We start from the raw sequence: 16,221 nt of genomic DNA, 5'->3' as shown, positions 1-16,221 counted from the left end.
TAGAATAGAAGCAGCTAATTGTGAGTTAAGAAATGTAGAGGGATAAAAATGGAGAGGAAAGGCCTCTAGTGTAATGTAGGACCAAAACTTCGGATTCAAGGCATGTCCGACACCGACGTTTCAAAAGAATAAACATTCCTCGCCCAAATTTTCTCCCAAAATCCATCATCTAAAACAAACAAATCTACAAGAATCAGAGTAAGTAAGCTAATATAGCTATGTTGGTATGAGTTGGGTTGGGTTTGATTTGGTTAGCGACGATTTGGACCTTGTGGAAAATGCGGAATTTTAAGATCTTTAACGATGTTAATTTTGTGGTGGATGTTATTGTGGAGGATGTTAAAGTGCTAGCTTGGAAGTGGACGTTGAGTAGGATGAACATTACGGTTTGCTTATTTTTTGAGAGGTGTTGGGATCCTCAATGGTGCCTTCGTAGGGTACCTATGCGGTTGTAACTTTCCTGGTGTAGTTTCTGTTCATTTTCTGGTGGCTGCTGCCCAGCTGTTGCGCCTGCAATTTTTCTGCTTCTTTCCTTCTGCAGTAGCGTGAGGTGCCGTTTGGCACTTAGGGGAATGTTGGCTTTTTGTTTGGGTGGTTGTTCTGCTACGGTATTGGTCTTGAGGCAGGGGTATGCCTGTGTGTTTCGGCATGTATATGTCGGCCTCAAGGCTGGATTCTAAGTGGTTAGGGGTTTTTTTATTGGTGTTTTGGTGTCCCGTATGTTGGTATGGGCATATGACACAGTTACAAAGCAGAAATCAAGGTCAGTTTTACTAGATATCATACAGTTTATATGCAAATGAATGCCTTACAGCAGCATTAATAAAAACGAACATATTTTGTAGTATACACAACAACATTATTCAATTTTACATACCTCCACAAAGCAGTCCTGCTGCAAGTAAAACATCTATAAGTTTTGCACCCCAGTTGATTGTACGGTTCTGTACAGGGCCAGCTTCCTCGACAACGTTATTCAAAGGCTGATCGGAAACAATCTCTGAAACCGAGTCCACATCACTATTGCTATCACGAATAGTAAACCACCTTGCAATTTCAGTTAACTGTTGCCTGCGGATACCAGCCATGGCAGCATTTAACTGATTTTGTGAAGGAACAGGTTCTCCATTAAGTGCACTTTCTCTTAGTGCTTCATGTATCTTCAAACAATCAACAACTTTCTTGACATCAGATGTTCTAATATTAATCGCCACATTTTCACATATTTCACAAATGGTAGATCCAAGATGGGCAAACCATTTGAGAGCACAAGCATAGTGTACCATAGCAAGTTCATCTTTACAAGAACAACCAAGTGGAATCAATGTATCTTCATGGGACAAAGCAATCTCCAAACCATTCTTACATTCAAAAATCTCCCCATCAGGTCCAACAAATTCCATTATCTCGGATTCACTTTCAGAGTTGGCATCTATAACTGAGGCGATACCCATATATTCCAAGGCAGCATCTCCCCGTTTGTCAGACTCAGCACAGCGGCACACCCTACAACTCCTCTCCAAGCACATCATCTCCACCTTAGAGGAACTGCCATTGCTAACTTCTTTTTTTGCATTATTTTCTTTATCCATCTAATCACAAGAAATTTCAATTTCATTTCATCGTTATTTCCATTTCAAGTCTCAACAATTTCAAATACATGTACCTTAAATCTAAACAGCAGTAGAACAAGTTCAGATATCGAAACAGTTCAAATACATTTAAACCTAGATAGTAAGCAGAACAAATTCATCAAACGCCATAAAGAAGAAACAGTTCATAATCGTGTTTATCAAAACACTTGAGAATCGAGTTTACATCTTCTAACTTGAGCGAATTTCAATTAACCTTAATTTGAATTTAAACTTGTAAAATTTCAATGCAAGTGAATTCAAAATAATTTCAATTTTAAATACATACATTTAACTTTAACATAACCAAAATAGGAACAAATTCATCATGGAATCACCATAGAGATTGCAAACAAATATAGAAACAGTTGAGAATCATGTTTACCGACCGAAACGCAAATTTCTTGTTTCATTCCTTGAACTTCAATGCAATCAGCGTATCCGAACAATGAATCTGCAGTAGTAAGAAAGAAAGAAGAATAAGAAATCCAAAATCACAAAACAAACTCAGAAATTTTGAAAAAAAATCTGTAACATTGTAGAAATATGAGATAATAGGAAGAGAATCAAGAACACATCACGTAACAGAGACTAGAATGAAGATTGATCGAAGGTGCTTGAATTTTGGCGCCAAATGTTCTTCGGTTGGCACCTGTGACTCGTGCGTGAGAGAAGAAAACGTTAATGGAATTTGATTTGAAATCACGCTTGTGTTATGTTTGGGCTTATAAAGGCACATTTTCTCTTTAAATGGATGATTGCCCCCCCCCCCCCCCCCCCCCCCCCCCCCCCCCCCCACAAATACAATTCATTTTTAAAGACTAATTTGATCAACAAACATACATTTCAGGACTAAATTATTAAGATTTTAATAAGGGCTAAATAAGAAAATAGTCCCCCTAAATATACCAACATTTGATTTTAGTCCTCTTAATATTTTCTTTAGGCTTTTGGTCCCTCTAAAATTTTTCATCTATGAAATTAGTCTCTACTCTACATTGAGTATTACACTAGAGCATGGACTAATTTCATAGATAGAAAATTTTAAAAAGACCAAAAACTTAAAGAATATTTTAGGGGGACTAAAATCAAATGTTGATATATTTAGGGGGACTTTTTACTTATTTAACCCTTTTAATAATGACATTTCATAAAAAAATTAGTTATTTCTTTAGGGACAAAAATTGTGACTTTCCCTAAAATTAAATAGGGTTAAATAAGTAAATGGTCCCTCTAAATATACCAACATTTGATTTTAGTCCCTCTAAAATATTCTTTAGGCTTTTGGTCCCTCTAAAAATTTTCATCTGTGAAATTAATCCCTATTTTTTATTCAACTCATGTCTAACCTTCATATTTTTCAATGAAATTTTCCAGAAAAGGATAGAATATTATGACAATCTCTCCAAACAAATTATTTTAACAAAACATGAATTAAATACGAATTTTAATGTTTTTGTGCTAAAAATTTCATATTAAATTCATGTTATGTTAAAAAATTCTATTTTTTTTTAAATATTGTCATAAGTGTTAGTTTTATTTCTGCTATTGCATGTGCAAACCCACAGATATGCCAGGAATAATACCTTATTGATCAATTTATTTTTGCCAAGTTATCATATGGAGAGAGTCAGATGTTGAGCAAGGCATTCTTTGAGGAGGAGGAGGTCAAAAGGTAATTGCTTAGCATTTGACCACCAGGTTTATTTTTTAACAGTTCAGATTATCATAATTTAGTCCATGCAGGTCAAAAGTTAAAATTTGAATGGTTGGCGTCATTGCGCTAGAAGAAAATTGGTTGCTTAAATATCAAATGTTTGAGCTCTGTAGCACCAACACCTATGATGGAAGGTGTTTTCAGTGTCCGACACGTGTTGTATATGTGCCTAATTCAAAATTCACGTTATCCAATTGAAAATCATTAACTCATCAAATAACTAAGATACCACAAGTTTCTAACTCATCAAATGGGTGAAAATCACTCCGATCTAGCAAGTAAGAAATCTCCTATGTCATCACGGATAGTTGTACCAATCTCCATGCGATTACGAATAGCCAAAAAAGACGCGTTAATGTTACATTTCAATCAAATTGGGAAGAGGCTTGGTCCATCGATCTCGCATCCCATCTACTGGAGAGCAAGAAGGTTGTTGTCGAATGACCTGAGCACTACACCAACCTTGCAACAAGTGTTTGCTTCGCATAACAACATATTTCGCAGAATCAAATAAAGCCACCTGAAAAAATTTACAACTGAGAAATTATCTCAATATTCCAACATTTCCAATAAATAAATGATTAGTACAATATATCATACTAATAAAAGAACTAAGTGTTAAAATTATGTATTTGATTTGTTTTGATTCGACCGGTTTTCAAAATAGGAGATTCAAAAAACATCTATAAATATTTTTTGTGAGCTCTTCATGGGAGAATCAGTTTTAGATTGAAATTTTAAACCAAAATAAACGACTGAAGTTTTATAAAAGTGTTACCAAATTGCTAAATTTGTTTGAAGTTCAAGCTCTTAAAATGGACTGCGACAAGATTTGAAATGACTAATGTATGTAACTTATTGAAGACAGACAAAGTGTGTTTGAAATTCAAACTCTTAAAATTGACTACAACGAGATATGAAAAGGGGCAATGTATAGGATCTATTGGAGACACATAAAGTTGTTTTGAAATTATTATCCAAAAAAAGCGACTATTAAAATGATACACAATGAAGCATAACAAGGTAATAGATAATACAAGAACATAATTTTAAATTATTAGGATCCAAAATTTCACATTAAGTTTAAATTTTGTTGTCGATATGAAATTTTATCCGTGGTTTGTAAAATAAAATAAAATACTCCTTTAAGTCTTAAAGTTTGCCTTAAACCCTAATGAACTCGAGATATTCAACAAACTTAAACCTTCATTTGCCAATAAAAAATGTAAATTTCACAAATTGCAGATGCAAATAATAGTAAAAATGTACAAAAAAATCCAAAAACTAGGAATCGACATAATGTTAAGTTTGTGGGCACTCTATTGTATTCTGGTTATGTTTAAAATGCAAATAACTTGAAGAAATTAGGCTCAAGACTCCAAAAATCTACCACACGAACACTATAAAAATCTTCGTCAAAAGGAAACAAAAGTTCATAAAAAAAACTTTTTCTAAGGAAACAACTCCACTTTCCCACAAGCTTTTCCATATTGTAACAAACTTTGCATGTAGATCTTGAAGTTTTAGTGGTGAAAATAACTTGTGGTATTTGTTATTGTTGGTATCTCTTTCTATGATCAAACACATTCGTATTATACACTATGAAAATACAATATATCCATTATTTTGTAAGGTGTTGCATGTGTATTTGTGGGTTATATCCATTAGTTAATTTTGATATTGGTTAGACTATATATCTCAATTTTGATTTTTTAAATTTCACGATTTGCAGTAAAATTTAATTGTACACTAGAAGATAAAATAAGGATTCTTAATCCTTACCGAAAATTCAACTATTACAAGGATTAAAAAAAGTTAACAATCTCCTACTCGAATTGTATAAACATTCTCAATAATATCTTCAATATTTTGAACTCAATAAGGTAAAAGTCAATCTCATTTGCCACCCATACTTGAGAAAAAAATTATATTAGATTGCCAAAAATAAACACAACCTGAACATTTATTTTTGTTGCAACATGATACATATACTTTTTTTATGGACACGTGAGATCTATACTTAACCACTATCATTTGATTATATAACAAAGTGTTTATGAATAGCAAATACTCGGATTTTTTTTTATTGAAAAAATATATCAACTTATTCAACTAATCATATTTATCATATCAACTTTAACTGAAGGCCAAAAAAATAACAACTTTAATGTGCCTAATGGTGTAGCTTTTTGAGGGGTGCGGGTGCGCTTTAGGGTGTAGTTAAGAATTATTTTATGGCTAAATATATATTTTAAGACTTAAATTAGAAATATAATACCAAAAAAAAAATGATTCATTTAAGCCTATTCTCGTTATAAGATTCTAATAATCAAGTCAAGTTATCCTTAATTTACTAGTTCCTAACCAATTTTTAGATGATTTAGGTTTTTTTTTGCAAGAGAGATGATTTAACTTGTTGGTTAATATATATATATATATATATATGTGTGTGTGTGTGTGTGTGTGTGTGTGTGAAATATAAAGAAGGAATTGGTGTTTCTATAAACACAATTTTGAACTATTTCTATATTTATTTGCAATACCAATGTGTTTCAATGAATTTGTTTTTTATGGATATTTAGGTTAAAGTTAAATGCATTTGAAATTGAAAATTCTAGAAGTTTAAATTGAAATTACGGAAAATTGAAATTGAAATTCTTCTACAAGCACAAGTTAAAAGAATTATATTTATTTGCAATATCTATGTGTTTCGATGAATTTGTTTTTTGATGGATATTTAGGTTAAAGTTAAATGCATTTGAAATTAAAATTTTGATGAATCGACATAAATTGAAATTCTAGAAGTTTAAATTGAAATTACCGCAAATTGAAATTGAAATTCTTTTAGAAGCTCAAGTTAAAAGAATTATATTTATTAGCAATATCTATGTGTTTCGATGAATTTGTTTCTTACGGATATTTAGGTTAAAGTTAAATGAATTTGAAATTGAAATTTTGATGAATCGACTTAAATTGAAATTCTAGAAGTTTAAATTGAAATTACGGCAAATTGAAATTGAAATTCTTCTAGAAGCTCAAGTTAAAAGAATTATATTTATTTGCAATATCAATATGTTTCGATGAATTTGTTTTTTTATGGATGAATCGAAAAAATGGTTTCTGATTTTTCTGTTCATCTAATTCCATTTGTTTGACTCTATAAGTTCTCTCAATGATCTTTCCTTAACTGTTCCCTATAATAAACGAGCAAAATTTAAAAAAACAAACTTGTAGTAATAAACTTCCAATTACTAACAATATATAACACATGAATACAAAATAAAATGCATATTAATTACCTCCGAACATAATCGATATAAAGGGACTTGAGTTTTTTTTTCACCGCTATCGCGAATTTGGTCCAATGTCAGCATCTCTAATTTAGGATCCTTGATAGCACACAAGTTTTATTTAATAAATAATCAATTATAATTTCTTGTTACAAAAGGTTTTAGATGAATAAAAAACCTTATCAATTAGGTTCATGATACCTCAATGAATTAGCACATGTAAGATTCAAACTGAGACCTCTTGTTCGAGTAGGCAGCAAAAGAACAGATATCCCACTCTTTAGTTGGTCGAACATTTTCAACACATTTTTGTTCCTCCCAACTAGAATGTTCACCCAAGCGGTAGCACTCAAATCTATCATTGGTCTTAAAGTACTCTTGGATTATGTCGAGCTGTTTACTGAACTGCATATGAGCAGTAAAACGCAAATGAATCACTAGAGTAGATGCCTAGTAGAATATAATATCATTATAATTGATGAATCATAGATTAGTATATTTTAATGCTTTATTTAGTTTAGTTTTAAATAAGATTTGATTTTATTTTATTGCATTTTATTTCCTTTTAGAATATTTTACTTTAAATTGCTTTTTATTTTATTTTAGGAACGAATATATGGTGGAAGGTGTCTTGGAGCAAAAGAAAGAGGACTGGAGCAAATACAGTGCGAAAATACGAAGATACGGAACAAAAATATGTTCCCACCAAGTCAGAAGCTTGGCACGGCCAGTGCCAACATGTGGCACGGCCGTGCCACCTCCAGGAGCCTCTTTTGCTGCTTTTTCTTCGGGCCCAAGTTACCCTGTTGTAGCTTTACTGTTTTACCCTTTTAGTTGCTTAGTTTCTAAGTCGATTGTAAAGCTATAAATAGAGTAGCTCTCCACCATAAACATTCATCCTTTACTTTGTTTATTTCAAGTATTATTTCAATAAAAAGTCTTTATTTCCCTTTTACTTTCTTTGCAATTTATTTTACTGTTTTTCTCTCTTCTTCCCCCATGTCTACGATGAACATGAGTGAGTAGACTTCTTCGTCTTAGGATTGTTGGGGAGTCTAATGACTCAATCCTAAACAAAACAAGCCTAAACCCTAATTTCTATGTAACCCTAATTTCTAATCTAGATTCACCGTCTTAACGTGGATTAACAATTATCAAACTGTGGAAGCGAAAGCGGAGGGTTTGATAATCGTTAATCCATCATCCCAAACATCAATTCATAAAGCGAGAGCGGAGTCTTGATGTTGGAACAAGTGAATCTAGACAATAATTGCAAAACAGTGAAATAGTCTTTGCAATTATTGAGACAAAGAGTAGTTTCAATCCTCTATGCATCTTCTAGTAATCATGTCAGCGAAATAGGCTTGGTTGCTAGAAGTAAACTCTCACCGGACTTTCATCGGAAAGGTGAGGGGCTAAGGGAAACCGGTCTTTAGAAATTAGTGTGTAAACCATGAAATTAGATGTTTAGGTCTTTTCTAGTGAAGGATTTGTCATTATGATGAACCAATGATCCCGAGGCTTTTTATTAATATTGTTTTTATTTTCAGCAATCAAAACCCCTTTTTACTACTTTTCTCCTCATCTAATCATTCACTAAAGGTTAATTGAATTGAACAACTCCCTAGCGGAACGATACTCTTTCTTACTACTATTACTTCGATAGATCGTGCACTTGCGGTTTGGCCCTATCAAGTTTTTGGCGCCGTTGCCGGGGAGTTAACTAATTTAATTAGCTTTTTCTTAGTGATTAGAATTCTCTCTTATTTCTCTTTTCTTTTTATTTTTAACTTTTTATTTTTCTGTTATCGTTAACTTCTTGGGTTCTCAACCTTTTATGCGAAGAACTAGAAATCAAACGGTATTCATACCCGAGACCGAAAGGTTCTTACATAGAAGAAGGAGAGCAACACAAAATAACACCGCCATGGCCAATCGCACTCTCAAAGAGTATGCAACGCCGTCTACGGCTGAACCACAAGCTGTTATTGTGTACCCAACGGTTGAGGATGACAATTTTGAAATTAAACCTGCCCTACTTAACTTGGTGCAGCAAAACCAATTCTCGGGATCCCCCACTGAGGATCCCAATCTTCACATCTCTGTTTTCCTACGAATTAGTGGAACCATGAAGGAGAACCAAGAAGCCGTAAGACTTCATCTCTTTCCCTTTTCATTAAGGGATAGAGCTAGCGCTTGGTTCCATTCCCTCGAAGTCGGTTCCATTACTTCATGGGATCAGATGAGGCAAGCATTCCTTGCCCGTTTCTTTCCACCATCTAAAACTGCTAAACTTAGAGACCAAATCACGCGGTTCAACCAAAAAGATGGGGAATCTCTCTATGATGCGTGGGAGCGTTTCAAAGAAATGCTAAAACTTTGTCCCCACCATGGCCTAGAGAAGTGGCTTATAGTCCACACTTTTTATAATGGCTTGTCTTATACCACTAAGATGTATGTTGATGCAGCTGCAGGTGGAGCACTTATGAATAAGAACTACACGGAGGCGTATGCCTTGATTGAAGACATGGCTCAAAATCATTACAAATGGACCGACGAGAGAGCCACCACTAGTTCTTCATCCTCCAAAAAGGAGGTAGGTATGTACGAAGTCTCTAACTATGATCACCTTGCTTCTAAAATTGATACATTAACTGAAAAACTTGAAAAACTCAATGTTAGTGCTATCAATTCCGCTTCTACTCCTTCTTGTGAAATATGTGGTATAACTGGTCATGCTGGTGTTGATTGCCAACTAGGTAGTGCTATTAACGGTGTTGAGCAAATGAATTATGCTCAATACAACCAAGGGATGAGACAAAATCAAAAATTTTATAAAAACCAAAATCCCTTTGGACAAGTAGCACCACCCGGTTATGCAAACAACCAAAGATTCACTCAGAAATCCAATTTGGAAATTTTGTTGGAAAATTCTATTGCCAACCAAACTAAACAACTTCAAGAACTTAAAAACCAAACCGGATTTCTGAATGATTCTCTTTCCAAGCTCAATACCAAAGTTGATTCTATTGCTACTCACTCTAAAATGCTTGAAACTCAAATCGCTCAAATAGCCCAACAAGTGGCTACCTCTTCCCAAACACCGGGAGTCTTTCCTGGTCAAACCGAAGCCAATCCCAAAGCCCAAGTTAATGTCATATCTTTTGGGGGTAGTAAGTTAGGCGAAACTTTTGCTAAGGTTAAAAACATTGGGAAAGAAAGTGCCAAGCCTTTAGGTGATAAAATTGTGATAGAAGAAGCAAAACCGCTTGAAGAAAACAAAACTCCATCCCCCTTAAATCCTGATAAGCTTAAACTAGAGGGTAAGTTTGAAAAATTTGTTAACACACTTAGGAAGATTTGCATTAAACTTCCCTTTGCTGAAGCTTTGTCTAGGATGCCTCTATATGCCAAGTTTTTAAAGGAAATTTTTTCAAAGAAAAGGGCTATAGAGCATAATGAGACAATAGCCTTGGCCAAGGAAACTAGTGCAATCATCCAAGAAGCACCCCCTAAGCTTAGAGATCCAGGTAGCTTTGCCATACCATGTGAAATTGGGAATGAAACCATAAACAAAGCCTTATGTGACTTAGGAGCTAGTGTTAGTTTGCTGCCTTTATCTCTTCTCAAAAGGATAGGGATAGGAGAGTTGAAACCTATCGAAATAGAATTGAAGCTAGCTGATCGTTCTACCATGAAACTTGTAGGATTTGTCGAGGATATACCGGTTAAGATAGAAGGGATATACATCCCAACTGATTTTGTAGTCGTTGACATTGTGGAGGACGAAGACGTCCCCATAATCCTAGGTAGACCTTTCCTAGCCACTGCGGGAGCTCTTATAGATGTCAAGAACGGTAGGATAGTATTTCAAGTGAGTGATAAGATGGTAGGATTTGAGTTGGAAAACGTTATGAAAGGTCCTGCTCTTTACTCTTGTTGCATGCTTAACGATCATGTTGTGAAAGAACGTTTTATAGCGTCATCTACACAATATGATATCTTTGATCCATTCTAAGGACTCTTTCTAACCGTCAAGCTAATGACATTAAAAGAGCGCTTCGTGGGAGGCAACCCACGCATTTAATTGCTTTTGTTTTGTTTGTTTTTCTTTGTTTTAAGTTGTTTTGTAGGTAATTGTCCAAGTTTGATTCGAAAAGAATGAAAAAAAATTGAAGCCCCAGGACCAGAAGGTTGGCACGGCCCGTGCTAAGGCTGGCACGGCCGTGCCAGGTTTTCAAAGCAAATTTTGAAGCATGAAGTCAGTACATTGGCACAGCCCGTGCCAATAGGTGGCACGGCCGTGCCTGACATCTTGTAGCCTATAACACAAAAATTTCTTTCCTTCTTCCTCATTCACAAACCACAACCCTCTTTCATCTTTCAAACTTATCTCTAAACCCCCATAACCACCCATCTTCAAACCTTCATATCTCCCTCAAAACTTCACCAATTCACTCAATTCTTTCACCAATCAATCACAAACTTCATCCTAAACACAAACCACCACTCAAAAACAACTTTCATCCACCCAAACCAATAATTCACCAAAACCCTAATCTTTCAAAACCTAACCCAAACACCACAAAAACCTTAACCAATCTCCACATCCAAACCAACAAACCTTCCTTAAACATCAACCCCAACCCTAAACCAATCCTTTCCACCAAAAATCTTCCCAAACCCTAAACCTTCAAAACCAATTACAACAAGGGTCAATGGCTTCAAGAAGAAGTGGTAAGGAACCAGCAAGCTCTCAAGGAGGACTTCCCCCAAAGAAGCAAGCACAAGTGAAGAATCATGGAATCCAGTTCAAAAACAACAAGCAACGGGACATGTATAAAAATCTCATCTCTAAACACTTGCATCCTTCTCGTTATCCTGATCCCAATACTTTGGGTATGCTAGAGCTTTTTGATGATGTTTTTAGGCTGATAGGAAAGTTAGGTTGGACTGATTTGCTGAAACCTGTGCGGGGTTATGAAAATTTCACTTATGAATTCTTGAGCTCAATAGATTTTACCAAAGATAAGTTGGATTATGATAATCCTAACCATAGAGTTGTTTTCCGGTTGATGAATATTGATTATGACATGTCACTTCAGCACTTTTGTGAGGCCTTAGGTTTTGCAAATGAAGGATATATTCATGATCATTGGGATCCTAGTCTAAAACCGGTTAACTATGACCCAACTGCCTTTTGCAAACAAATCACCGGTCTTAACAAATACGTCCCTAGGGCGAACAAAGCTAGCAATATCCACAACCTCGTACTTAGGTACCTTCAGAGGGTAATGGCTTGCACTATTTGGGGTAGAACCGAGCTAGGAAACACTAGAACCGATGAGTTGTTCATGTTATGGGCAATGCTCTACAACCACCCCGTCAATACTTGTTTTTATTTGATTGATCACCTAGACTTTGTCGGTACTAGACCGGCCGGTAGAGGAGACATAGTGGTGGGTGGCATCATTACATATATAGCTAGGTGTTTTGGAGTGGGTGAAGATGAGGGAATCAAACCAATTGAGGGAAACAATAGGCTTAACATAGAAACCCTTATTGCTATGAATTTCATCAAACATCGTCCACCCCTTCATTACCAACTTAAGCTAAATGTACCAATCATGTTTTTATTGCCTAACCCATCTCGGACTACCACCGAGGTGGAAGAAAATTGGTTGTATGTTAATGATGTGCAGGTTCTTGGTGAGCAAGATGATGATGAGGGAGAAGGTGCAAACTTGCATCATGATGAAGGAGACGGTGCTAACTTGCACCACGAGGGGCACCATGGCCATGAAGCCGGTGAGCTTAATGAAAATCAAAGATGGGTATGGATTCACAATGAGATTGAGAGGATGAGCACTGAGCAACAAAGGCAAGGTGTTGAGTTATCCGGGCTTCGAAACGATGTCCAAAGAGGAAACCGTGTGAATAATGAAAACAATGAGATGCTCCGACGGATGATGCAACACCTCCAACTTCAAGGTCCTCCATATGGACCTCAATAAATTGTGAGCTTTCCTCTTCCTTTATTCCTTCTCTCCTCTCTCTCTCCTACTCTTCTTCTACTCTTTCTTTCTTTCTTCTTCTTCTTCTTCTTCTTCTTCTTCTTCTTCTTCTTCTTCTTCTTCTTCTTCTTTTTCTTTTTGAATCATTGAGGACAATGCTTCCCCTAAGTGTGTGTGTGTGTGGGGGGGGGGGGGGGGCTAATAAAGTGTCTAGAGTCGTAGTGTCCAAACTCCCTTGAACTTTATTCTTTTGTTTTGTTTCTATAGTGAAAGGCATGACTAGTAGCTTGTTTTTAATGTAAAATATGGCATAAATTTTTTTGTTTTGTCTCTTCTTTAAGTTGCTTCTTGTACATAAAAGTAGTTCCTTACGTTTCTTGTGTTCTTGCTATACCCATGTCTTGTTTTATTGTAAAATTTTCCAATGAGAAAAGCACCCGGTTGCAATCCTTGAGCAAATGTATGAATATGTATTTTAAGGAACACGTTCTATCTTTAGTGTTAACTTAGACCCTTTAAAGTCTTAAGAGTAAAAGTAGTATAAGTTTGTGTGGGAAATTAATCAATGTTCTTAATTGTTATATTCTTAAATTATTAAAGTTATAATGGGGCGGGAGAATGGCACCAACATGTGGGGGAAAGGACAATCCCTAACTTCCTAATTGTGGTGGTGACTCCCTAATTTGAACTTAAATTAAAACAAATTCATCAATGCTAGGGGGAAAGGACAATTACATCCAAAATGACTTCCTACGCGGAGATGAAATAAAATAAAATTTTGCAGCACTGCTTAGGGTGATTTTGAATCTAGGGGGAAAGGACAATTACATCCGAGAAGACTTCTTACGAGGATAGATAGCCCCTAAGCATCTGCAGCCCCTTGTGCTTAATTGTTAATCTAATCTAATTTTAACTTAAATTCCCATCACTCTTATATGAAATGAAGAAAGGACTTTTTTCGGTTACTTTAGCACTAAGGATAGAACCTATTCCTCATAATATCTGTCTTATACAGGAGCAATAAAAGGGTTGGACTGCACACACACACTCACTTGAGACTTGATGTTGGGTAGAATAGGTTCATGAGAAGCATTTGAAATTGTAATTAGTGTACTTGAAGCAAAGCCTTTCTTTTGAGACATGTGTTCTTAATATTGCCATGAATAAATCTTTTGTAGCTGCTATGTCTATTGCCTTTTGCTTGAGGACAAGCAAAGATTCAAGTGTGGGGGAGTTTGATGAGTCATAGATTAGTATATTTTAATGCTTTATTTAGTTTAGTTTTAAATAAGATTTGATTTGATTTTATTGCATTTTATTTCCTTTTAGAATATTTTACTTTAAATTGCTTTTTATTTTATTTTAGGAACGAATATATGGTGGAAGGTGTCTTGGAGCAAAAGAAAGAGGACTGGAGCAAATACAGTGCGAAAATACGAAGATACGGAACAAAAATATGTTCCCACCAAGTCAGAAGCTTGGCACGGCCAGTGCCAACATGTGGCACGGCCGTGCCACCTCCAGGAGCCTCTTTTGCTGCTTTTTCTTCGGGCCCAAGTTACCCTGTTGCAGCTTTACTGTTTTACCCTTTTAGTTGCTTAGTTTCTAAGTCGATTGTAAAGCTATAAATAGAGTAGCTCTCCACCATAAACATTCATCCTTTACTTTGTTTATTTCAAGTATTATTTCAATAAAAAGTCTTTATTTCCCTTTTACTTTCTTTGCAATTTATTTTACTGTTTTTCTCTCTTCTTCCCCCATGTCTACGATGAACATGAGTGAGTAGACTTCTTCGTCTTGGGATTGTTGGGGAGTCTAATGACTCAATCCTAAACAAAACAAGCCTAAACCCTAATTTCTATGTAACCCTAATTTCTAATCTAGATTCACCGTCTTAACGTGGATTAACAATTATCAAACTGTGGAAGCGAAAGCGGAGGGTTTGATAATCGTTAATCCATCATCCCAAACATCAATTCATAAAGCGAGAGCGGAGTCTTGATGTTGGAACAAGTGAATCTAGACAATAATTGCAAAACAGTGAAATAGTCTTTGCAATTATTGAGACAAAGAGTAGTTTCAATCCTCTATGCATCTTCTAGTAATCATGTCAGCGAAATAGGCTTGGTTGCTAGAAGTAAACTCTCACCGGACTTTCATCGGAAAGGTGAGGGGCTAAGGGAAACCGGTCTTTAGAAATTAGTGTGTAAACCATGAAATTAGATGTTTAGGTCTTGTCTAGTGAAGGATTTGTCATTATGATGAACCAATGATCCCGAGGCTTTTTATTAATATTGTTTTTATTTTCAGCAATCAAAACCCCTTTTTACTACTTTTCTCCTCATCTAATCATTCACTAAAGGTTAATTGAATTGAACAACTCCCTAGCGGAACGATACTCTTTCTTACTACTATTACTTCGATAGATCGTGCACTTGCGGTTTGGCCCTATCAAGTTTTTGGCGCCGTTGCCAGGGAGTTAACTAATTTAATTAGCTTTTTCTTAGTGATTAGAATTCTCTCTTATTTCTCTTTTCTTTTTATTTTTAACTTTTTATTTTTCTGTTATCGTTAACTTCTTGGGTTCTCAACCTTTTATGCGAAGAACTAGAAATCAAACGGTATTCATACCCGAGACCGAAAGGTTCTTACATAGAAGAAGGAGAGCAACACAAAATAACACCGCCATGGCCAATCGCACTCTCAAAGAGTATGCAACGCCGTCTACGGCTGAACCACAAGCTGTTATTGTGTACCCAACGGTTGAGGATGACAATTTTGAAATTAAGCCTGCCCTACTTAACTTGGTGCAGCAAAACCAATTCTCGGGATCCCCCACTGAGGATCCCAATCTTCACATCTCTGTTTTCCTACGAATTAGTGGAACCATGAAGGAGAACCAAGAAGCCGTAAGACTTCATCTCTTTCCCTTTTCATTAAGGGATAGAGCTAGCGCTTGGTTCCATTCCCTCGAAGTCGGTTCCATTACTTCATGGGATCAGATGAGGCAAGCATTCCTTGCCCGTTTCTTTCCACCATCTAAAACCGCTAAACTTAGAGACCAAATCACGCGGTTCAACCAAAAAGATGGGGAATCTCTCTATGATGCGTGGGAGCGTTTCAAAGAAATGCTAAAACTTTGTCCCCACCATGGCCTAGAGAAGTGGCTTATAGTCCACACTTTTTATAATGGCTTGTCTTATACCACTAAGATGTCTGTTGATGCAGCTGCAGGTGGAGCACTTATGAATAAGAACTACACGGAGGCGTATGCCTTGATTGAAGACATGGCTCAAAATCATTACAAATGGACCGACGAGAGAGCCACCACTAGTTCTTCATCCTCCAAAAAGGAGGTAGGTATGTACGAAGTCTCTAACTATGATCACCTTGCTTCTAAAATTGATACATTAACTAAAAAACTTGAAAAACTCAATGTTAGTGCTATCAATTCCGCTTCTACTCCTTCTTGTGAAATATGTGGTATAACTGGTCATGCTGGTGTTGATTGCCAACTAGGTAGTGCTATTAACGGTGTTGAGCAAATGAATTATGCTCAATACAACCAA

General features: G+C 35.8%; 1 protein-coding gene and 2 non-coding genes across 3 annotated transcripts; all 3 read right to left on the bottom strand.

Moving 5' to 3' along the window:
- Positions 1 to 869: 869 nt before the first annotated feature.
- LOC146903746 (uncharacterized) lies at positions 870 to 1,592 on the bottom strand. The gene has a single exon (XM_085725377.1). It carries the CDS (start codon positions 1,590 to 1,592, stop codon positions 870 to 872), a length of 723 nt encoding a protein of 240 aa, XP_085581503.1.
- A 7,336-nt stretch (positions 1,593 to 8,928) lies between these two features.
- On the bottom strand, positions 8,929 to 9,035 carry LOC146903745 (small nucleolar RNA R71). The gene has a single exon (XR_015020759.1). It is a non-coding gene; the product is annotated as a small nucleolar RNA R71 (small nucleolar RNA).
- Positions 9,036 to 15,702: 6,667 nt separating this feature from the next.
- LOC146903744 (small nucleolar RNA R71) lies at positions 15,703 to 15,809 on the bottom strand. The gene has a single exon (XR_015020758.1). It is a non-coding gene; the product is annotated as a small nucleolar RNA R71 (small nucleolar RNA).
- Between the last annotated feature and the right edge of the window lie 412 nt (positions 15,810 to 16,221).

This window comes from Medicago sativa, chromosome 7 (assembly GCF_051527215.1).
Source record: "Medicago sativa cultivar Bolivia chromosome 7, Bolivia_mono, whole genome shotgun sequence".
In the NCBI taxonomy this organism is placed as follows: Eukaryota; Viridiplantae; Streptophyta; class Magnoliopsida; order Fabales; family Fabaceae; genus Medicago; species Medicago sativa.
The sequence above is the reverse complement of the archived record's forward strand: the minus strand, read 5'-3'. Positions and strand labels throughout refer to the sequence as shown.

Coding starts and splice junctions, on each gene's coding strand:
- LOC146903746 (XM_085725377.1), bottom strand. CDS start 1,592: ATGGATAAAGAAAATAATGCAAAAAAAGAAGTTAGCAATGGCAGTTCC.